The sequence below is a fragment of the Sebastes fasciatus genome, chromosome 22 (genome assembly GCF_043250625.1).
Source record: "Sebastes fasciatus isolate fSebFas1 chromosome 22, fSebFas1.pri, whole genome shotgun sequence".
Lineage (NCBI taxonomy): Eukaryota > Metazoa > Chordata > Actinopteri > Perciformes > Sebastidae > Sebastes > Sebastes fasciatus.
In genome coordinates this window covers 6,460,562-6,483,794 of record NC_133816.1, presented here as the reverse complement: position 1 = coordinate 6,483,794, position 23,233 = coordinate 6,460,562, and the positions used below count along the sequence as shown (strand labels likewise).

The 23,233-nt window shown below is 41.2% G+C and overlaps 1 protein-coding gene across 2 annotated transcripts; it reads right to left on the bottom strand.

The window, feature by feature from the left end:
• Positions 1 to 65: 65 nt before the first annotated feature.
• On the bottom strand, positions 66 to 21,514 carry synpo2a (synaptopodin 2a). 2 transcript variants are annotated; one of them, XM_074622826.1, is made up of 5 exons: positions 21,291 to 21,514; positions 13,185 to 13,336; positions 10,706 to 11,481; positions 6,163 to 9,095; positions 66 to 2,097 (listed from the first exon to the last, which is right to left on the bottom strand). In XM_074622826.1, exons 1-5 carry the CDS (start codon positions 21,396 to 21,398, stop codon positions 1,498 to 1,500), a joined length of 4,569 nt encoding a protein of 1,522 aa, XP_074478927.1. In that variant the 5' UTR covers positions 21,399 to 21,514; the 3' UTR covers positions 66 to 1,497. The 2 variants fall into 2 exon arrangements, with proteins under 2 accessions (XP_074478927.1, XP_074478926.1); XM_074622825.1 differs by lacking the exon at positions 66 to 2,097 and having other exon boundaries at positions 4,142 to 9,095; positions 21,291 to 21,513.
• Between the last annotated feature and the right edge of the window lie 1,719 nt (positions 21,515 to 23,233).

Sequence of the window (23,233 nt, the reverse complement as noted above, 5' to 3'; positions counted from 1 at the left end):
CCGAGTATTTCATGCTTGGAATAGAGAGCAAAGAGCACAAACACGCAGTGCAATCTGTGAAATAGTGCTATTTGGTTGTATTTATTTTGCAAAAAATGCTTTATGTGAATCCATATCTGAAATAGTTTGGAAGAGAAATTGATTACTGTTGTTGCATTATGACCATAATAAGTGTCGTTCGAATGGAAGCAATACAGTGTAATTATCACAGATACACTATATGTCAGGATGCTCAGTGAGTCAGCTGAGACAACACAACGCTGTGCGATAAATCTATTTTATGTTCATGAGATTGCTTGGTGAGACTCGCACTAGGACATTATGTACACTCTGTGGAAACACTAACCTAGCTCTAATCTTTGGAGTCTATAGCGAAAGCCCAAACCAAACACAAGTCACAAACCCATTACACACTGTAAGCAATTCCCCCAGTGCCAGTAAACCTTTCATAAACTAGAATAATCTTTTATTGCAGTCATAATTAGGACTAATCAACATTCCTCAATGCAACTTTCACTCCCAACTACAACTGGAATGTGCCAATTCATTGTCCAAAAAAGTCAGCTTCTCATCTTCCCTAGTTAGTGGCCAAATGCTAAGGCACTAATTAAAATGCACCTGGTTAATAAGTGAATTAATCTCACTTATTAGGGCTCACACAACATGCTGAGTTATAGCGCTAACCTTTCCCCAAGTCCTCACTTCTAATTGGATTCTGACACTGAAATTATTTGCTGACCTGGGAACACCGCAGATGAAGTTTCATGGATTGAAAATCAAACAAAACCAGCACACAATAGTGCACAATCACTGCATGCTAAATACGTACATCCACAGCAGGAAACTAAACCAGGATGAACGGCAAATCCACAAGCTCAAAATAATTGGAGGGGGTCGCTGTGTCTTTCTCCCTCTTAGCATCCTCACATACAGTATTTCTTTTGTCACCATTTCCTATATTCTAAAAGCTTAACTAAACAGCCACCGGTTACAGTTTTCTCCAGATATACTGCTACTTTACAATTACTCCAATCTTTCCACTTATTTTGAACCAAACATGTCCATTCGCACTCATTATATCCATTCCAAAACAACATACTCATTGCCTCATCTGATGAACTACAGGCCCACTTCAGTGTATTTACCAAACTCCAACGTTGTCAGTTAAATGTTACAGAAATTATTATTATTAAGTCTCCATATGCTGTTAGAGCAACACCTCATTTCACATTTGATTATGGCATGCAAAGATTTAATCTAAAAACTTTTATACTAGATATTTAACAGCAAAAAAAAGAATTAAAAGAAAATTATACCATATCAAAACCAGGAGAATTCTTGACAATCTTTCCAAATGTCCGCTTCATTATACATTTGCTCACTCTCCTCACTTATTGTTTGTTTAGATATTGATTAATTAAAAGAGTGAATGTATTAAGGAATCGGTGAAACTTGGGACTTTACTCTTTAAAAAGGTCACACAGGTTGAGTTGTATCCTATCGCCTCCAACTCCAAGTGTTGCTGGTGTACACAGATTTGTAAGTTTGTTTTCCCAAGGGCCTCTTAATCTCAGAGGAGGACACTGAGGGCACCGGGTTTGACTGTGTAACTGACCTCTGAGGCTGCCACTGTCTGGGCAGGGACCTGTAACCAGCATGACTGGTAGGGGCGGAGACAGCGCTCCTTGTTAGGGACCCAAATAATGGCAGCGGAGCTCGACTCGGACTGCGGCTTTGGCTCTGGCTCCAGGTCTGGCTGCCTGTTTTCTGTGAAGCTCCGTAAGACACCCTGGCCTTCCACTCCTCTGGTGGCTCGGGCAGCATTTTGCGCTGGGCTGCCAGGCGGACATTCATGGCGAGGCTTTGCTGGAGGTCTTGGAAAGCGAAGGCTTCATCCACCAGGCCCAGAGGATGCCGGGAGGCGGCCTCCCAGGGCATGAGGGGTTTTCGTCCCTTCTCTAGCCAGGATGTCTGCCTTGCTGGCGTAGCTGTGGAAGCCAGAGCCGGAGGCTTGGGGGAAGCAGAAGCCGAAGCTGACTTCTGGCCCGTGAATGGTGCTCTGGCTGGAGGGGAAAGGGAGTAGCTCCTGCCAAGTGCCTGTAAAGAAAGATCCAGACATGTTTATTTTAGTAAGGGTTCATTTTTGTTTGGCAGACTGGTCCTCCAGCCAAATCAAATCAGTTTGGAAAATGGAAAAAAAGAGTTAACACATTTCTTTTAAGTGCTGTAATACTCTAATGTATTTACTTTTGTTCTGTTATATGCTTATGCACAAATATGCAAGATCTGAAAATCTAGCCAGCAAAATAAATTAACTGTTAAAAGCTCAAGTAAATGTATTACTTTAAACTTATTGTGGACTTAATCGTCCGTTCCACAGTAAGCCTCCTCAACCCAGTGCTCTAGCATTTGTCCAAACAGAGTGTCTTTCTCAGAATTACTGGCTTATGAGAGGGCAAGGGCTTCCCAGAAAGAGCCACATTCAGCTTGTTTTCATTGGATCTGCTTTGCTTTACAGCAACAATTTAAAAGAACGGCAATGAGATGGTGAAACTTCTAAATCTCCATAAGGATTATGTGGGGTTTCAAAGCACCTCTGTACCCTTCATTGTCTCGGGCAATACATTCTTTCGCATATGGCAGACATGCAGAAAAGGCAGTGCTGCCATCATCTGGTGAAAGATGTGTAACATCAGCAGATAGCAAGAGATGGAAAAAAAAATTAAAGAACAGAATAGACGAGAGAGTGCCATCATAAAAAAAGAGAAAAGCAGCTGAATGAGTCAAGGGGGAATAAATGCTCTGCTGACTCAGGTATCTGGTAGGCCTAAAATGCCTGCGGCAGTGTTATCCTGGATTAGAGTAGACAAGAAGGGATGAGCAGATCAGTAGATGATCTGCGGATATATTTTCATTATACTGAAGGAAATTGATGAAATAACCATATATTTGCCTCACATTGTACATCGCCATGCTGCTATTCTGCAGATTTGACCATATCTCTGAAATGGTGCTGAGCAGGTCCTAAGAGTCGGTGTCCATGAGGGTGTGCATACAGATGCTTTCGTTTTGAGACAGATGTTCAAAATAGTCTGTTTATGTTAATTTATGGTAATGCCATAGTAAGGTTTTCTTCAGGGTCCCAGGTCCATAAGAAAAGTAAATTTAAGAGCAGAAGGGATGTAGAAAATCTGCCCTGCCTTATTCTGAATAAAATATAGATAATGAGTATTAGATCAAGTTTAGTAGTATCAACATACATTTAACATAGTAACTAAACCATTATAGTGTGGTCTCTGAACCTAGAGTACATTTTTGGTTGTTGTCTGCATTTTATTGCATAAATAGATTTATGTCGGACACAGACATTTAGATGTAAATTTGCCTTCAGGGTGCACTGACATACAAGTATGGCTAAGATAAAGACCAGAAAAGCTGGTTGTAAACTCCAGCCATTTCAGTAGGAATCTAATTTAAAGTTTATTTGAAATTATAGAGAAAAAAAAAATAGGTCTTGCCTATATGGCGATAGAAACAATATAGAAAAATATACATGTTTAAATCGTTTTGGAGATATGCATCATCATATTGCCCATGCCCTACCAACCATTAGATTATTTCAGCTTCCACTTAAACAACTGCCCTCTCTGAAAATGCATGACACAGCTCGGCAGGGGCCCACTCACTTGACCTCCACAACAGTCCAATGAGGTCGCCTGTATTCGTTGAAGTCACCAGTCTAATAATATCCTTCATGAATGCATCATCGGTTAGTCATTCTGCAGGAATGTGCTTTTCAAGCATTCACCTCAGCTGCTATAAAAGTAGGTGGTTTGGATAATGAGGTGTTTCTGGCTGATGTTAACAAGCTCTTTATAGAGAACAAACTATTTTGTATAATTGTCGACCGATTTTTAACCACTGCCTTTACAAATAGATTGTAGATATGAGAGTTAGTCTAATGTGATGTTAGAAACTGATTGATTCATATCTGAATGTTTTGTCTGAGCAAATGTAGAATAAATCAGTATTATAGTGCAGGTGGAAATGTGGTGACATTCAGCAAGATGAAATGAAAAGAGACTAGAAATAGAAGAAACCCAAAAAGCATGCTCAAAGGACAAAAGAAAGGAAAGCCAACCAAGGATAAAAGACATTTTAATGGTACTGCAGTGAATGATACAGAAAGTGCACTACGAAGAGAAACACACAAAGGAAAAGGAAAAAGAAAAGAACATAAGCAGTCCTGTACCAAAATATATATTTGTGAACATTACTGGGCTGGTTATCCTTTCAATAATTCTTCTTTTGTATATCATTTATCATCTATTTATATAATACAAAAGCTGGAGACGATGTATGGAAGAGTGACGCTACATGTAGGAGAGTGGACAATACTATATATTTCTCAATTATCTGGAAAAAATAGTATATAATAGATACGAGATATAGTAGCTTTCACTGGCTTAAATTGAAATTTAAGCCTGCTATCTCTGGACCTCAGCACTCCCCCCCCATGAGGCAGTTTAAATATAGTACCTAACATGATGCAACAGCTGGTAAAAGGCTTGAAATAAAACTAACCCACTTAAGTAGGTGCTATGGAAAAGACACTGGGGAGAGCCACTGTAGAATAAATTGTTTAAAGTAACATTTGAAGTTTTAAGCCTTTACTTGAAACCCCAGAGCTGTTACATAATCTATGTACTCCTACTACTTTAGCCTTCAGGTTGGTATCATTACACCCCAGAGACCCAACCCTTCTCCTGCACTACTTATCTTTATTTGGACTTCATTCATTTAATTGATTATTTTATTTAACTTTATTGTATTTTCAGTTGTTTTGTCAGTTTATCAAATAAGATTTGACATATTTTGCATTTTCTTCTTTTCAAAAATCTAATTCCTGTTGTCACTGTCCGCTACCATTCATTTCTTTTTTTCTCTCACTCCTTTCTTTCAATTCTTACTGAGCATATTGCCCCCCTACATTCTTACATTGCCTCCACTTTAGATTCTTTTAGGCTAAATAAAAGTACATAGATTCATTTTTTTTTTTTTTTTTATTATTAATATTTAAGTATCCATATGCATCGTTTCCTATAAACTTGTTAAAATGTACATGCTTTTTTAAAATGTAAATTTTGGCTCCTTTGTGTCTGTTAAGATATAGTTACACCCCATTCTTATTCTTGTGTTCTTAATTTGTTTGTAATGCCATTAGCTCTTAAAACTGTGAAAACCATGAAGCGCTGTCCCATGACAATAACAAGAGCAGCTGGATGTGAAGATAGTCTTTGCAAAAGCAAGTTTATGTGCTCAAAATAGTCCACTTGGCAGTGGACTGCACCAACCCTTTGACTCAAGCAGACACCAAGCATATCACTCTTTATCAACTGCTGCAGGCTTCCACACCTGAGCTGAGCTCTTTTTAGCTGTAAACTTGGGTTTAGGAGCAGCTGCAGGGTTGCTACCTGACACAGATTCAGGCCTGGCAGCTACAGGAAAACCAGGACCAACATAGCTACTGGGAGGCTGTGGCTGGTAAGGTGCTGAGGGAGCTGCCATGTAGGGGGGGCTATTGGCTGGTTGGTAAGGGCCCTGCGGTGCCTGTTGGTAGGGAGAGTTTGGAGATTGAGGAGCTTGGGGATGATAAGCAGGTGGGGCAGGTTGCTGATACTGTTGATTATATGCTTGCTGGTATGGACCACCAGGGGGTTGTTGATAAGGATTGGGGGGAGGATAAACATTAGCTGGGTTTTGCTGGTAGTGGCCATCATGCATCATGGGCTGCATTGGCATCCCATAAGGTTGCTGAGGGTATGGGGCATTATATGGTCCAGCTGGCTGGACAGGAGCCATTTGCTCATATCTAATTGGTTGGTTTTCGACAGGTGGTTTAGGAGGTGGACAATCAGGCTTAGGTTCAGGGAGTTTGGCAGCCTCTACTGCTGGGCCAAAGGTAAAGAGTGAGGAATTGAGTTGATAGGGTTGATGCTTCATAACATCTATAACATTGAGTTTACGGGCAGGCTTTTGTTTCTCTTTGTCTTTCTTATTGGCTTTGGTTAAAGGGCTACTTGGAGGGGGCTGCTTTGTTGCCGCTGGCGGATAAGAAGGGGACTGAATGGGATTATATGCCCGTGAAGGAGGAGCACGTACGTTGGGTGAATATTTCCACTCATTCGGTAAGGAAGCAACTGGCGATGTTGACCGGATAGCCTGGTTTGCTTGCACAGTCTCAGAGTCCACAACAAATTTCTCCATACGAGACAGCCTCTTGGCGAACATATCAGCTCCTTTCCCTCTGACGGCTGGCATCTCAAAAGATGAACCTTGGGATGATGGGTTTAAGACACTGGCCATTGGGTTGATGGGTGGTGAAGATCGTTGGCCAATGGTAAAAGAGTGCATTCGCTGCGGTGGAGGCGGAGGGGTCTGGTTTTGTGGGGCATTTTGTGGTGGATGCCAAGGTTTTGGAGAGGGACGAGTGTTCACCATTGACGTGGGAACATTCACAGGTGTTTGCTGTGACTGTGGTGCCCAGGCATTCACAGGTGTCTGAGGTTGTGTCTGAGGTGAAGGCCATGTATTCATTGGTGGCTGTGGTGGAGTCTTTGAAGTGGGCTGTTGCCAGTTTGGCTGTGGTGTGGGCTGGGGTGGAACTGGTTGAGCCCAAGGTGGTTGAGGTTGGGCCTGATTTTGCTCTTGGGCCCAAGAATTAATGGGGTGCTGACCATGTTCTGAAGGGTGCTGGGCCCATGATTGTTGGGACTGAGCCTGGGCAGGTACTGGCGCCCATGGATTCAAAATGGCTTGAGGCTGCGCTGGGGGTTGTGCTGGGGCTGCTTGGATCCAAGGTGGCTGAACTTGGGCTTGGACTTGTGATGGAGGCCATGCATTAATTGAAGGTTGCTGTTGCTGTTGAGGCTGAGCTGAGGCCCAAGGTGGTTGAGGCTGCTCTGGTGCTTGGGCCTGTGGCCATGCTTGTTGTGGAGCCTGATGCTGTGGTTCCTGAACCCATGGTGGCTGTGGCTGGGATTCTGGCTGAACCTGTTGAGCCCAAGGAGGTTGTGCTTGGGATTTTTGCTGGGGTTGTTGCATCCATGGTGGTTGTTGCTGAGAGTCTGTTTGTGATGGCTGTGCCCATGGGGCCTGGGGCTGCTGCTGCATTGGTTCTTGAGGTTGACCCCAAGTTGGTTGCATCTGCTGCAGATTTGGCTGCTCATGAGAGTGTGCCCAGGGTGGCTGAACCTGTGGATGAGACTGTGGTTGCTCTTGAGGCTGGGTCCAGGGAGGCTGAGCATGTGTCGGAGCTTGTGCTTGCTCTTGAGGCTGACTCCAGGATGGCTGAATTTGAGGGGTCCAAGTATTTGTGGGGGGTTGAGGCTGTGCTTGGGTCTGAGTAGGTTGAGGAGTCATCCAAGGTGGCTGTGATGGGGACTGACTTTGAGGTGGTTCCTGAGGCTGCACTTGAGCTGGATGCCAAGAATTAGTAGATGGCTGTGGTTGTGCTTGTGCTGGAGCCCAGCTAGTCACAGGAGCAGGCTCAGGCTGCAGGGTAGAATTCATATGACCATTTTCCTCTTGAGCTGTCACTTGCAGTGGCTGTTGTTGAGTAACAGGCTGCGGGGCAGTCCATGTCTGCTGTTCCTCTGTGGTGGTGCTGGCAGGAGCCTCCTGGGGCGCAGGAGGGGGAGAGGGCTCAGGGGCAGGTGCAGGGGCTGGCTCTAGCTCTGGAGCAGGGGTAGTCTCTATGGTGGGGGCTACAGCAGGTGTGAATACACTATTTTCAGCTTGTTGAGGCATGTCCTGGTTGGTCACTTCTATCTGTGGGGACCAAGGAGGAGAGTTGGGGTTGATCAAAGGCTTTGGAGCCACTGGCGGAGGAGTCTTGTGTTTGACTCCTTGAGACTGCAGAAAATTACAAGCCTCAGCCCCAAGGCTAAGGTAGTCTTCCTCAGGTCCTGACTCAAAACCCAACTTCTTATCCTTTCTGTTGAGGAGGTTTAGCAGTGCTGGGTTAGGTGATACCTTTGGTGCTTCCTTAAACGTGAACATAGGCTTGCCAGCATTTCTTCTCTTTGAGTCCGACAAAACACCAGTCCGACTTGCAGGGACAGAAATACGCTCATCCCGGGAAGCTATCTGCTCTCCTTGGCCCACAGAATCTTGATTGGTCCCACTCATTGTGGGAGAATAAGGGGTAGCCGGCATGGTTTCTCCTGAGAAAGGCTTCGCCGTACGATTGTTGTAAGAACTCTGCATTTCACTGGTTTGATGTTGGACTGTGCCATTGATGTTTGTAGAATAGTGCTGCATTTGCTGTTGCTCTTGATGATATGCTTGCTGCTGCTGATACATTTGCTGTTGTTGATAATGCTGTTGTTCATACTGCTGCTGCTGCTGCTGCTGCTGGTATTGTTGTTGTTGGTAGTTCTGTTGTTGCTCATAGTACTGCTGTTCCTGATATTGCTGGTACTGCTGTTGCTGTTGGCTTTGTTGGTGTATATTTACATCCATGTAAGCATGGCCCTCTGTTGTGGACTGCATGTGGGAGTGCTCTTCTATCTTCTTTTCAACCATCGGCATTGCTTCCACGGGAATCCCCTGGCGCCTAAGCTCGTCGTGTTCAGCAGAAATCTCATCCATCCTCAGACGTCGTTGGGCAAACATTACAGCACCCTTGCCCTTGGTTTCAGGCAAACATTCCATCTCCGCTTGGTTGTTCAGGTTCCTTTCAATCTCAAGGAGACCCTTGTCCCAGTTGATAGTTAGAACACCTTCACTACTATGGGCATTGGTGAGGAAATGCTTGTTTATTTCAGAACCGTCAGGAGCCACAAGGGTAAATTCAACAGTGTGGGTTTCTTCGTTTTCGTCGTCGTCTTCGTCGCTGAAATCAGGTTCGTCTTCTCCTGTGCCGTAGCTCACAAGTGTGAATTTCTTGGCCCTCTGCCGATGTTTCTTGAACATCAACACCCCCTTGTTGTTGGGGTTGGGCGGAGCAGCAGTCAGAAGGAGAGCAATACGTTTACATTTGGACTTGGCCTCCTTCACATGCTTCTCGGACAGACTCTCACTGCGCCTGAGCCCTGTATAGAGAAGAGAGTTCAGTGTTTAGACAAGGGAATCAAAATAAATGATAAATAAATAAATGTCCTTGATCACAAGGACAAATTCAAGGCAGTCCTTACGCACTGTATCTGCACTGATCATGTTATTGTAGCTAACTAACTTACTTGAAATTATGAACATGGAAAGCCTTTTTCATAATATACCCATCTTGAACATCAGGCAGAAAATAAAATTGAATTTCATCATATAAACCCCATTTTGGTTTATCACTCATCCGAAGAGTAAAAATAGAGCTTACACAAGTAACATGGTGACAGATGACAAAATCAAGTTTCGAAACAAAGTTAAGCAAGGCACGAAGCGATTAATTTCAACATGTCACATTACACTTATATCAACCTTCTGTAAATAAAAAAGAAATCTGTGATACGTTTTAAAAATATTTCCAATGTTCACAAAAAAAACAGAAGCAGAAATAACAGACTAATAAACAATTAATACTATATGCACTGTGATTGAACTGATCCATACAACAAATATGCTGTAAACTAAGCTATTCACTGATTCTTTGACATTCTTAGTCCACACAATATTTATCCACCGTTTCCTAATTTGCTCATTCAGTTGAACATAAAACATCAACCCATGAAGCAATAATGAAACCCTCTGACCATGTCTAATCTCCTCATTTGTTCACAGACAATGAACTAACATTAAATCAGTTGTTCTCCCCCATAAAGTATCCAGGAATAGGAACTGAGAAAGAATAAAGATAGGCTGCATGCAATAAATTCACCAGGACCAGAGCGTCTTTACCAGTCCTTATCTGTAAGTTCACAAGCTGTCCACTTAAGACCTTCTGTTCCTCTTAAATCTGTCACATTTGCTGCCGATAACAGACATCACAAGACAAAGCCACTTTCAAACCATAGAACAATGCAAGGCTGTAATAAAATGATACATATAAGGTTTCCTTTTTCATATTCCTGCAAGACTAACCTGAAGGTGGAGGAGACAGCGAGAGTGAGCAACGGGCTCACTTTTTTAGCTCAGTTAAAGCACCCAGTTTGAAAGGATCAGGTAACGGGCTGGGGGAGCACATGCTGGTGTCTGTCAAAGGGCCACTTCTGCAGGCATCATCAGCGTGCTGGGGTTATATTTATGTCTTCCACACAGCTCAGAGGTGCGCCTCAGTATGCATATTCATCATCGAGCCTCTTCAAATGGATAGTTTAAGATGTTTTATAAAGTATGGAAGCTTCTTACATAAGATTAATTCAAAAAAATTTTTTTAATTTTGATTCTTTATATCTAGCTTTTGTTGCCTGTCACCATACTATCTGGACTGTGCCACTTTGATTCTGTTGTAGTTCAGGTTAGACCCGGAAGTATGTGCTTCCATACGAAGGAATGAGCACCCTCCTCCAACTGCAGAGAGGGACACGCACTATTTTGAGAAGCACACACACTACATCAGGCTTAGGAATGCACACTTGTTGACAAATGCAATATAGTGTTGACCTATCAGCATGCAGATCTCCCCTTGAGGAACAGATTTTCATTACTCACACACAAAGAAAGAAACCAGGATAATACTCCCTGGTACAAATAGTACATAAGTACTTACTGGCGTGTCTTGCCCGATGCTTGTTGGGTTTGTCTGGATCCCCCTCAGAATCAGAGCCCTGCTCTTCAGCAGGTGTCGCCTCTTCTGAGGGAATTCCAAATGACACAGTGAAAGACCCAGGGACTCCCTCGCAGTGCCCTCCTCCTTCTTCTCCTTCGCTTTGGGATCCAACACTTCCGCTGACCCTGGGGCCACCCACACTCAGGATGCCCCTCCCTGCTCCTGATGCTGCTTGCCGCTGCAAGATGACCTCCACCTGCCCCAGCATCGAAGGGGAGCTGAGCACCACTCCGCGCTGGCCGAGCGGCTCTCTGACAGAACACGGCACGTAGCGCGACGCGGTGGTGGTGTGGATCGTCTCGACGGCCTCTCTGTTTGAGAGTTCTCCCTCGATCCCTAGAGCGCTCCCAAGAGAGCTGCAGCCTATGTCGTCCAAGGTTTGCTCAGACAGGGACACCTGGAGCTCGACCATGTTCCCGGGGGAGAAGCACCGCCGCGCTTCTTCATCATTTCCCTTAAAAGCAGGTTCCTGGCCTCCCGGATCACCAGATGAGGGAGCATGTAGCTGGGTGTAAAGCAGCTGGGGTGCCTTGGGAAACTCCCCATAGTAGTCCTCGTCGTGGGACTCAGATATGTAGAGTTCCCTCGGGCTTTGGGATCTGTGCTTTGGGGAGAAGATGTGGAGGGTGGTGCTCTTTAAAGCCTCACCAGAGGAGTCCCTCTCACCACAGTATGTCTCTTCTGATTCATAGTCTTCTGGGGGGATGCTGCAGTATCTTTCAGAGGAGAGGGGAGAACAGGAATGAATGAGTTATGCAACTTTTCTTAGTTCAGTTACAATTGTTGATCATTAATATCTCATATTATAAGTTCTTTAAACGGGGCATTGGGCTTTCCAGCCGATTAGACTGTTGTCAAGCTATTTAATAGGCGTTATCAATCGCTATAAGCCCGATAGATGTGGGTTAATAGGGGCCTACTACACCCACTAGTAGGTTGTATCATCTATTCACATGGTAAATCACCCAAAGAAGGTGTAAAAGAACACGACAGCGACCTCTAGCGACCGGAGTAGTTATGATAAGAGCAGAAGCAGATGTCAGGCCCTGTAGTTTAGACAGTGTGAAACTTCATAAGGGGTGGAGGTCGGGATGATGGATGAAAACAAAGGGTTTTCACCCAGGAGACCGAAGTTCACATCCCGTGTGAAACCAACAATGTGTTTTTGTCGTAGTTATTAGAAAGCAAAACATTATGGTTTTCCTTAAACTTAACAAAGTGTTTTGTTTTTTTGCCTTAACCAAAAGAAGCCTTTTTGTTTGTGTTCAAAACGTGACATTTCATTCAGTTTTACAACATGTTAGAATGTGTTGCCTTTAAGTTTCACTTTCATTTTTACAACGTAGAAGGCCCCTAATGACCTACATCTATGGTGCTTATAGTGACTGATAATGCCTATTTAATGGCCTGACAACAGTTGAATCAGGTGCGCTTTCAGACTTGTGCATTTAAAGATAAGTCATTTTCAGATGACAAAATCTCTATGCTGCCTTTAAACCATCTGAATTTTTCAATCATCAAAATATTTTTCCATTTTTCCTTCCATAAAATGACAGGTGGAATGTCCACACATTTACTAAAGCATTTGAATAAAAAATACATCATCACTGAGGATTGTTGAGGAAGTAAAGCCCATCTCCCATTTCTGAAGTTGTCAAAGTAATCAAGTAGATTTAATCTTCATGCAGCAAGTTAAACGAAAGGGTCAGGTCACTGAAGAGGAAAGTAATCACGCTTCAACATCGCTCCGTCTAATTTCCACTTTCAAGGTCAGCGAGGAATAGCATAAGAGAATGTCATTACCTCCGACTGCAATCATTGAATTTAAAGTTGATTAGACCTCAGTGAGTACTCATTTTATCCAAATAAGAAAGAGTGACATATCATAATACATTTTGATAGCTACAAGCTGAGGTCATCTGCTCTCCAAGTCTACAGAGACAAGACTACTAGTCCTGCTATATATATATATAGCCACAAAGAACACTACTTGGAGTTTAAATGTGGGCACATTAAGGCGTATGCAGCAATATCTGAGGACATGTCACCATGATAAACACACTGGCAATGCCCAGTGAGTAATGGCTGAGCAGCTGCATGTCAATCAGACACACAAATCTGTAACACCTTGGCCAAGCCAGCTGGAAGGTCAACCTGACTGACGCACATTAACTCGCTAATTCACACACAGACATGAATGCACATATATACACGGACAGTCAGCGGTTCACTGAGCAATGCGAAAGGGCACAGGTCATAAAACAACATACCATCTAAATGCTAATACAGTGGTTGCAGTAATTATTTTTGCATTGCTGTTGTGAACACCAAGAACCTACAGTACCGCACGGCTCAGCTGTCAGGATACACACACTTAACTTCACCATCAATTATCTAATGGGTGGTGTGCGGCCTATACCTTTTGACAAGCAGCTGCAGACAGTCGATGGATGTGTCGATGAGCGCGAAGGCTCGTAAAAGGGTGAGATCGGCACATGGCTCTCCGTTGAGCGACACCACCTCATCACCTTCCCGCACTCCAGCTAGGAAGGCACGACCACCTTCGTCTACCTGTGGAAGACACAAAAAGAGCAGAGCATCACCATTAGGTAACAGTAACCTGCAGCTGCCAGTGACCCCCAAAACACAAACATACTGTCAGAGATCAAAGATCTTGAGCAGCTGGACAGTGGGAGAGTTGCCCTCTAACCTTCACACACAGCCCAGCTATGACAAGTGCTGCTATTTACAGGCACTTAAAATCATCTTTGAAATGTTGTCAGGGGCAACTAAGGTCATAATACAGAAACTTTTCCACCAGGTTGGTGTCACACGTCCATTTTTATCTGGGAAAGCAAGAGGACAACAGCGTTTAAGCAGTATTTCTAGGTTATAAAAATGAATAAAAATAAAGGGATTCTCATGAGAAAAGTCATCTTTTTCTAAGTGGAGTATAAGAGTCAGCCTGCAAATAATAATAATGTACACAAAACAAAAAATTAGCATAAATAAACACTAGTTTATATTTAGCACTGAGCTAAGTGTAATGCTGAAGCTCCCTAGGAATGCTGAATGGGTTATCCCCTTTGACGTGTATTAAGTTCAAGCCAGGCAACGCATGATAATGTGTGTAGAGGGAAATAAATCCCTGTGAAGTCCTATAGGGGAAGTACATCCTGGGTGACTCAATGCGTTTTCAGACTGGATAATTAATAATTTAAAACATTTGGAAATGAAGTATGTGGATCAACAAGTCACTGTCGAGACAAGCAACAATTTGCACAATTCCCACTACAATGTACAATCACTAAAATTGAAGATAAAAACTAGGCGCACAATGATAACAATGCCAATTCTACCTTGTATCTTAACCATGCAGCTGTGTAATATCGCTGTAGGCCAGCTCTGCACGCACCCATTTAAAGGGCACCTCTTTATACAGTTAAACTAATGACTGATGCTTTCATTCCCTTGTAATTGGTTCCAGAGGCCTATAAAATAGTTCATTAATAAGAAGATTTAATATAGAGAAATACCCCATAAATGTTGCACAAAAGGCCACTTATACAGCTAGTAATGAGTGATTACTTCAGTACCGTGCAATTAGAGGATATGCTCTCAGGAAGTACGTTAAGATATTTTGCAAATACTACAAACAAACAGCTTTAGGAAGAAGGTTTATAACGTTGGTTTACTGATTTCTTGAGATTAGCAACCACTTAAAAATGTACCAATACTATAGTGGGTGTTTTTCTAAAGTGATTTAACACCATGACATCTCCTGTTCTTGTTGCATATAATCCCTCTCTCTCTTCTTCATGTTTCTGTCAGTCAAATGTCAAATAAAGGGAAATGCCATAAAAAATAATCTTAAAATAGTAGAAGAGATAATACTCCACTACTCAATTTGTTCACCATAATTAAGTCAAATATCATAATTTTTGTCTTGGCTAATTCCCCTGAAAAAAATCATTTACAAATATACACAGTAATGTTACAGTACATCAGAGTTTATACAGGTTAACCTTTGACACTGAACACGAGTAAATGACCATGCTATTTCGCCATGAATCATGCAAATATCCCTTTGCTAATGCTGCAACACAAGTTGATTTATTTCATCATCGGTAAACAAAAACAGTCTTCTAGGTTTCTTATATCAAGTTGCCGTTACCAAGAAAACCTTCCTGGCAAGAAGCAGCCACAAAAATCGTAAGAGCTCAGAGGTCAGGCATTTCAAAACTTAATACTTTGGTTATCCAACTCCCTGTTTAGTTGAACAACATAACACACAGAAAGTCTATATTGCTTTCTCATGCTGGATTTTCATGTTACAGTAATAAAGGTAAGGCGACAGAAAACCGAAAAAGCACACGAAATGGTCCTTTTTCACAATCATCTCCATGGACATGCGTCCAACTCGAGATACTTGCAGTATAACAATCTCGTCACTAGATGGCGATGCACACATGCACATCTTTTACTGCCGGAGGAAGAGAATCCCTGTGAGAACATAACATATGCACGGGGAAAGACTGCAGTTTATGTCCAAAAACTATTTTGTGCACCAAATGCAGAGGATATATTTAGAACCTTATTAAAACCAATCTCAATGACACACTTCATCTGCTCATTTTTACAGAATCTTATTAACACATAAGCCTGAGGTAATTAAATGAGCCTACTTTTCTATACATACAAAAGGATTTTACGAGTTACTTTATAGAGCTTTCAGATAAAAACCCCTCTGACTCCATCCCTGAGTTATTAAGAGTTAACAGTGTGCAGGCAGGCCCTATAAGGCAGCTTGTGTTCCTGTCTATTGGGACACCTCATTACAAGGGAGGATGGTTTGTCTGAGAGGCCACATCAACCGACTCGTGCTCCAAAAAAGGAGGGGAAACATTTGTCGTTGTCTCTCTACGCAACACAAAAGATACACAGACAGTCAGGCAATGTTCAAAGGAGGCAGATAGCACCTAATGTTTCCATACAGTTTGTGCTGAAAGGATAACACACAAATGCTACTGTAAGTGTCAGAAGAGAAGAACATAAACCGTGTTAGCCAGTCAAATAAAGAGCTTTCCAAAAATGCCATTGCCCTGATCAGCAGAATTTACCACTAACATCATGTGGGGCCACCATTAGACAACATTACATGCCCCTGTTATCCGGGGTTGCCCATTTTCAAATTATCTATTTAATAGGCTTCAACACAACAGAAAATCACAGGAAATACTGAATAATGTGTCCACACAGCTCCCGGCGGTTCCTGCCCTTCACAGCTTTAAACAATTATGTTTTTACATTTGAGGGAAATATTTTCCAGCTGCCTTACAGGTAGCATTCACACCATGTGGGAGGATGGTTAATGCCTTTATTCACTCATGTATTCTTCTTTTGTCTTAGACGAGAAAACACTTCGAGGGCTAGAGAGTTTAGTCGTTTTAGTTTATTACTAGGGCTGTCAATCGATTAAAATATGTAATTGCGATTAATCGCATGATTGCCCATAGTTAATGGCAATTAATCAAAAAATAATCACACATTTTTTATCTGTTCAAAATGTACCTTAAAAGGGAGATTTGTCAAGTATTTAATACTCTTAACATCGGAGTGGGCAAATATGCTTGCTTTATGCAAATGTATGTTTATATTTATTATTGGAAATCAATTAACACAAAACAATGACAAATATTGTCCAGAAACCCTCTGAGGTACTGCATTTAGCATAAAAAATATGCTCAAATCATAACATGGCAAACTGCAGCCCAACAGGCAACAACAGCTGTCAGTGTGTCAGTGTGTCAGTGTGTTGACTTGACTATGACTTGCCCCAAACTGCATGTGATTATCATAAAGTGGGCATGTCTGTAAAGGGGAGACTCGTGGGTACCCATAGAACCCATTTTCATTCACATATCTTGAGGTCAGAGGTCAAGGGACCCCTTTGAAAATGGTCATGCCAGTTTTTCCTCGCCAAAATTTAGCGCAGGTTTGGAGCGTTATTAAACCACAAGCTAGTATGACATGGTTGGTACCAGTGGGTTCCTTAGGTTTTCTAATTTCAGATGATGCTTTAAAACTGAGCCCGATACAACCTAAAAATCGCAAGTTGCGTTAATGCGTAAATTAGTGGCGTTAAAACTAATTTGCAATAACGCATTATTATCGCATTAACTTTGACAGCCCTATTATTACATTTATTTGTCAAGGACCATGTACAAAAAAACATTCTTATAAGTGATACAGTATATTGGGCCAGATTTAGCTACTAGCTGATTTACTCTTACCCCTGCCAACAATTTCAATCTTATTGCAAACACATTGCATTGTATTAAACTGAGTGTTTATGCAAGAGTTCCAGTTTTCTTTATGTATTCTTCACTTTAATATGAGCTAAGACAACTTTGCCCAAACATTTCTTAATTTTGGTTTTGGGGAAGTACATATACTGTATTTTGGAAAGAAGGCTACATACATATTATGTAAAATATTCAGAGAAAATACTGTATCACATTTTTTAAATTGTGTTCCTTTATAGCTTCTTAAGATAAATATACCACAAAAAAAAACTTTGGGTTCGCTGACAAATGCTTTTTCACAAAGCTGAAAACAAGGCTGTTGGTGAGTCACATCCAAGTCCAGCTGGACCCCACTTAGGTTGGCACTGTCCAAGCTAGCATTCAGAGCCAGGAACACTGCAACTCACAACTATATCATCACAATATTTAGCAGTTGGGAGCATTGGCCTTAATTTGTTTAGATGATGTGGAATAGAAAAGGGGGGGAAAACCAGCACAGTCATCATTTGAGGTCAATGCTTTCTCCTGGGGACCAGGATGTAGATGTTTTGCTGAAAAACACAAAGCCAAAAAAACTCCCGTAATGGAAGGAGCCGTTTGTTTACTGTGGGAAAAACGGCACTGAATGAATGAAGCGATGGCATTTTGCTGATTGCTTGGCAGCTTAATAAGGTTCCTATGGTGCACTATTAGGACTGACAACAAGAGCCCTCTTTGCTCTGTAAAGGGCAAGATAACCCAGGCAGAGGAAGGGGACTTTTATTACAAGCTATGAATGTAATTAAATGGAATGGGGATAACATTTGGATTAGTTCATGTTAGTATAGACTCAGAGAGGTCTCAGAGTTGCATTAAGATTACTTTGTCATCCAGGGGCTCCACAACTGATCCGATACATGTTGACAGTTCACATAGCAAGATGGCATACCTTAGTAATTAGGAGGTCTCCTGTTCAGGTTGGTAGGATTTCAGAAATTCTTTTGTTTTTGGAGTATATATTTAGTATTAATACAGATTATATCCAAGCCAGCCAGATCAGATGTACATTTTTCCATGTCTTTCCTCAAGGTGCGTTGGTGTATTTGTGGGGTTCTTGTATTGTTCTGTAGCTTTAAAAATAAAGTGACCTCATCCACTTTGTACTGAGGCCCGGACTCCAAAGAAGAAGAAAAATACGGCCTCCCTTATATGGAGAGAACCTTTAAGGAGTGGATACCCCGTGCCCTTACACTGTACTGCCTGTCAGTACACTGCACAATCACTTTCTTTCAGGAAACAAAACACAGTTTCCAACTACATTCAACAGAAGCTTTAAAAAACACACAGGTTTTTATCAGACACAGGAGAGCCTGTAGCCTGAGACGATTTGTCATGATCTTGGTATGTTTGCTTTTTAACTAACAGACTTGGCTTTCTGTGCTTCCCACAAGAAGAGATTGGAGGTATGTTTAGAGTTATGCCTTCCAGATGAGGTGGACTAAAACCCCTAGTTGCCCTTCACTGACGCATAAGCATCCTATAGCTACTTCACTTTAATAGGCCAACACGTACTGTATATGCAGTGTATTCACAAGACTCCTCAGAGGCTAGAATACTCCAAACACCACATGTATGTCTAAAATTAGTCAAGTTTCAAGAGAAAATTAAAATGGAAACATTACAAGTAGGGGGCATTCCCCCATATGGGGAAAAGAACAGATGTTTTCGCTGTTGTTTTGCTTACTAAACCTCACTGTTGCTGCTTGTTTTTGTGTGCAAAACTGTGTGGGGGATTTGTAGAGAAGAAGAATTGGTTTGTGTAAAAAATGTGATTGTATCTTGAAGTTGTCAGCAGCCTACATTTGTGATTTTGTCTTTATGTCCTTTTGTTTACATATTTTAATACAACTTTTGGAACACAATTTCAACAGAGACTTACAGTATGTGCATAAAATAATTATCTTGCATTATATGCGTTTATTCTGATAGAAGCCACTCACTAAATGCCAGAATCAATGATAAAAATGATAATTCATGATTTTTTTAGTTTCTTAAAGCTGAAGTCTACAACTTTGAGCAAATATGATAAATTTAAATAAAGTAATATATTTTTTATAAAACGGTCACTATATCCTGACAGTAGTGCATGAGACAGAAAAAAAATCATGTTCTTCTGTGTCCTCCTGTCAATCACTGTTCGCAAAACTTGCAAACTCCGATTAAACTGTCAAACTAGGCAGCGCTGATCAAATATCAATCAATATTCTGTTACTGTAATGTCCATTTCTCTCCTCAAATGTTTTCAGAAACATATTGTAATGTACTGTTTAGCTGTAAAATGAGAAAGTTTGCTCCAGCCGGTGGGTTGTACTTGGTTTTGGCTTGACTGTTCTCAACATGACGGCCAGGTCATTCTCATTTTAGATAAATAGGCATTACAGTAACAGAATCTTGATTCATGATCAGCGCTGCCTAGTTTGACTGTTTGTTTGCTCTGATTGGTTGTTTTGGTTCGGGTGCGGTGAAATCTTACAAATGCCATTAGGAGCAAAGGAAGACAGAGAGGAACATGATTTTGTTCACAGATTATCTGTCTCATGCACTACCTGTCAGGATATAGTGACAGTTTTATAAAAAATAACTTTTTATCATATTTGTTCAAAGTTCCAGACTGCAGCTTTAAAATCAACTAACCAGATGTTTATGAGCAACCATGCTCAATTAGAAGAGACTATTTAATGCCAACAAATATGAAAATAATATCTATATTAATACAAAAGAAATAACAGTCACATATTGTGGCTTCTATTGTTTGAAACGTGTTAAGCGTCTGTCATCAGAATGATCTATCGATGCTTTCAGAGCGCTCTCTTCTGCTGGAGCTTTGATGTCGCAGGAATGCAGCTTAACAAAAACATTTACATGTTCACTATATGGAGGACGAGTTGATGAGGGTTCTGTGCAGCTTGAGCACTTGTCAACATGCGTTTCTATACCATATATAGAGTCTCAGCAGCTCTTCACCTGGCCTTTACCTCTCTCAGTGCACATTTACATCACAGCAAACATATCTAAACGTAATCTTGATCTGTATTTCTACATTAATTTGACTTTTTTTTATTTGTGACATTTTTTATTTGAGCAAGGTACAATACAACTTCTGATGTAACCTAATCTATTTGGAGTTTATTTTATGATCCATGCATACACGCTTACACTATATGCTTACATAATATAGTATGCATAGAATGAATATAACATGGAAGATACTGCTGTCCAGAACAGTATAGGCTGCATGAAATGAATGAATACACTTCAAAAAGCACATGCGAATCAACAGTGTGTGTCAAAAAGAATACTAGCAAAATCATGGTATGTGATCATATCATCACAGCTGAATAGTTAGAACTGAATTGTATTTTTTAAGTTATAAACAGCAAGACATGACAAGGTGTGACAGGTAAAGTATGAAGAATTGACATGCAAAGTCTGTGCAAAAAATAGCCTATAATGCTGAACAACATTATCCATCTATACTGCCTCAAAATGTTGTGCCATGTCTTTGCAATATGTAATGGAATACCTGCATCATAAGAAAAGTGTCTTCATCAGAGGGCAGATGAAATCCTCTACTGTTACCTATAAGGTTTATTACCACACTATCAGGCTAAACAAATAGTATGTAGCCAAAGCAGTTACTGGCATAAGCTACAATTTGCCTATAACCTCCTTTCTGCCATCTATTTGAATGCTCTTTTAAAGTGACATCATCTTAGCTGACGTTTTTGTGTTTGTTTGCATTGGTATTCCAGCACAACTCCTCACTCTTCAGGTTTGGTTACTCGTCCGAATAATACTTTTTTTTTTTGCTGAAGTCTTTGTGAGTGATAACAGATCACACTGGCCTCAGCTTCACACTCGCTCTCTCTCTCTTGGCCTTGACCATATAAGGGTCCAGAGGAATCTCGCACCAAAACACAGCCAACGCGCACAAAAATGCAGCGACACGCACCAGGGTTTGTTCAACTGAACTACTCAGCAAAACTCAAACTTGTAATAGAAAACATGGGGAATATATAAAATATTACCTATAAAACTTTCCCTATAGGTTATTTGGATCATCTCATGAGAACCCAAAAGTTCTCAGATGGCATCAACAACAAAAGTCCTGTTTTTCTCAAATTAATAGTGTTCATAATAAATTGAACACATAACATTGACAGAGAGACACACATAGCTACCTGGGAGACTATGAAAGGTGTGTAGGTGTCCCCCTCTCCCTCTCTCAGGGTGAATCCCCAGGGTGCGCCTCCACGCAGCGTCACGCACATGTAATCCCCGGTGCCCATGCTGCTGCTGCGCGCAGCTTCTCAGCCAAACCTCCACAGCGCGATCATGGAGCTGTCAGCCGGACCAGCAGCTCTTTGCAAAATAACCTCCTCCAGCACACCGCTGTATAGTCCCCATCATCTGAGATCTCCCTGAGTCCAGCCCGCTCAAGTGACGTCACTGCGCACGGACCCGCCTGCAGGCGTTGCATGCAACTGGTGGTTGGACTTGTACTTTATTACACTCTGACTGTAACATCCCAGAGCTGTGGCATCCTAATATACATAAAACTCTTAAAAAAAATGTCTGTGATGCAAGAAGCATATTTGTTTCTTAACAAAATGTAAGGTAAAGGGATTCCAGTGTGTGTTTTTTAAAGTGAACATTCCTTTTTAGTGACAATCTTACAATCTTAATCAAACAATCTTAGATAAGGTCATCATAAATCATAAGGTCCGCCTGAATAAATACAGAATAAATAGATAGATAAATAAAGAAATAAATAGATAGATAGATAGATAGCAACATTGTGCGAGTCTGTTCTTTCTAACATACTCATTACTGTATTTTTAAAATCAAGCTCCATTTTTTCACTTCCCTACTAGGATAGCGAGCTAGACAGCTTTTTCAAGTCACTCTTGACAATATTCACGAATATCCAAATGATGGAAATTCACCATGATCAACTTATTGTAAGTTTTTTTTATCACGATCCACAGTAAAATCCTATATCGTCCCATCCCTTCACCAGACTGTAATGAACACAGAGTCATATCTTTGGTCAAGGTTGCTTTTGGTAACAGAAACAGAACAACAAGAACAAGAGACAAATATCTGGGTACTTTGAAAACTAAATGTCATCCAATTTCTGCAGAAAATAGCCATAACAAGTCTTGATAAATAGCCCACTCCAACGCAGATCTTTAATTTCCTATTATAGCAACATGAGAAATTATTTTGTATCAATGCACAATTGTCTGGATACCATCTTATTGTCAGGCTTTTGCAGCAGAAAGGATGGCACACCTGGCTACTTCATTCTTGTTTATGATCTCCATAAACTGAGTGAGTTAGCTTTATAATTCGGCCTCATGTTTTTGGGTGCATGTCTGCCATTTGACATTACTTCACTATCAGGGCCATATGGTTTTAGATGACTGAGTCTAAATTGCCCACATGCAACCACCATCCTAAGAAATTATATTACTGACATTATTGATAACGTTTTTAAGTAGACAAATCTTCAAACAAACAAACATCCACAGAGCTTTTAGAAAGGTGCTGAATAAAAGTATGGCTTTCCTGAAAAAGTAATTATGATTGTGAATTAATCATTTAAATTTTTTTGGCAGGTCCAAAATGAATGTTTTGTTTATCTCTGTGGAAGATATCTGACGTTTGGTTCCCACCTCTAACAAGGCTTGTGAGCCAATAGTACAACAACGTTGGTATCACGTGGTATATCTCTGAGTCATCAGGTAGTGTGGAAAAAACAGATAAAAGGCTGAGATTGATAAGTGCCTGGCAATGACTTGTTGTGAAGTAGATGCAATGTAACGGGGGAGGGAGAATGCGACATAATGGCTGAATGTAATCAATGGTATCAATAGCACCTTTAACTGGTCAATTATAGGCCTATATCTATAGCCTATATTTCCTCTCACTATAGAATGATCTATGAAGGCTGCATAGAACATATACAATATTGAGTGAAGCCTTATCATAAACATAAAAAAAACCCACTGATTTGTGTAAATGTAGAAGATAAATTACTCCACAGCTTGTGTCACACTCCCCAAACTGCCATTTACATCCCTGTTTATTATACATAGTCTAGGTTGTGTGGCCCTATAAC